The sequence below is a fragment of the Corvus brachyrhynchos genome, unplaced genomic scaffold (assembly GCF_000691975.1).
Source record: "Corvus brachyrhynchos isolate BGI_N302 unplaced genomic scaffold, ASM69197v1 scaffold46, whole genome shotgun sequence".
Lineage (NCBI taxonomy): Eukaryota > Metazoa > Chordata > Aves > Passeriformes > Corvidae > Corvus > Corvus brachyrhynchos.
In genome coordinates this window covers 6,654,049-6,654,869 of record NW_008238838.1, presented here as the reverse complement: position 1 = coordinate 6,654,869, position 821 = coordinate 6,654,049, and the positions used below count along the sequence as shown (strand labels likewise).

At 47.1% G+C, this 821-nt stretch overlaps 1 protein-coding gene across 2 annotated transcripts in view; it reads right to left on the bottom strand.

Moving 5' to 3' along the window:
* USP28 (ubiquitin specific peptidase 28) overlaps nt 1–821 on the bottom strand; it is a 20,771-nt gene that overhangs the window by 11,247 nt on the left and 8,703 nt on the right. For both annotated transcript variants that reach the window (XM_017738519.1, XM_017738520.1), the window contains exon 15: nt 482–710. In XM_017738519.1, coding sequence (XP_017594008.1) covers nt 482–710 — 229 coding nt within the window. The remainder of the gene's footprint in view (nt 1–481; nt 711–821) is intronic.

Genomic DNA, 821 nt, shown 5'->3' with positions numbered 1-821 from the left:
CGAGAAAAACCCAGGTAAAAGAGAGTAGCCAGCTGCACCCCTCCCCTGAGCTGTGGCCATGTCTTTTGTCTCTCTTACATATCCAGTTGTTATTGTCTCCTAGCAACACATATGGGGGAAAATTCCAGAGGAAAAAAACCAAAAGGAGAACTCCTAAAACCCCAACACCATATAAACACCACAAAGAGTCAAAATTAAGAACTCCAGCACTAGATGCATGTTAAATGGGGCAAAAGGGCAGTGTGAGTCTGTACACACATAAGGTGCTGCTTCCAATCTCACCCGGATGGCAGTTTTCAGCCCTATCAGGGATTTAGAAACGAATTGAGCATGAAGCAGATTATTTCAAATCCCATCTGGAGTTTTGTGCTTTGTCAAAAGACAGCTGTGCTGGGGAAGCCGAGAAACATAATGATCATGCAGGCCAGAGAGACACACCAGCACACAAACATCTCATTAACCAGCAGTTGTGGCTCTGTACCTGCACCAACATGGGACACCTGTTCACTGATGTACATCAGGCAGTAGGCACTGGCACTCCTCAAGCCTCCAAATGACTCTCGCTCCAGCTCTTCCCACGATGACTCTGTCACCCAGATGTCATTGTATTTGAGCCATCTTTTCCGAGGCTGGTCATATATGAAGGCCCAGTAGTGCCCAGCATTTGCTTGCCCTTCATGGACCAGGACTGCATGCAAACGATAGGGAACCTGCAAAGTGACATGGACATCATTCAGATGTGCAGTTAGGGACTGATTCTGCCTGACCTCTGTACACAAACAGCAGGAGTGTTTGTAGGTGTAGCATGGCACAAGAGTTGA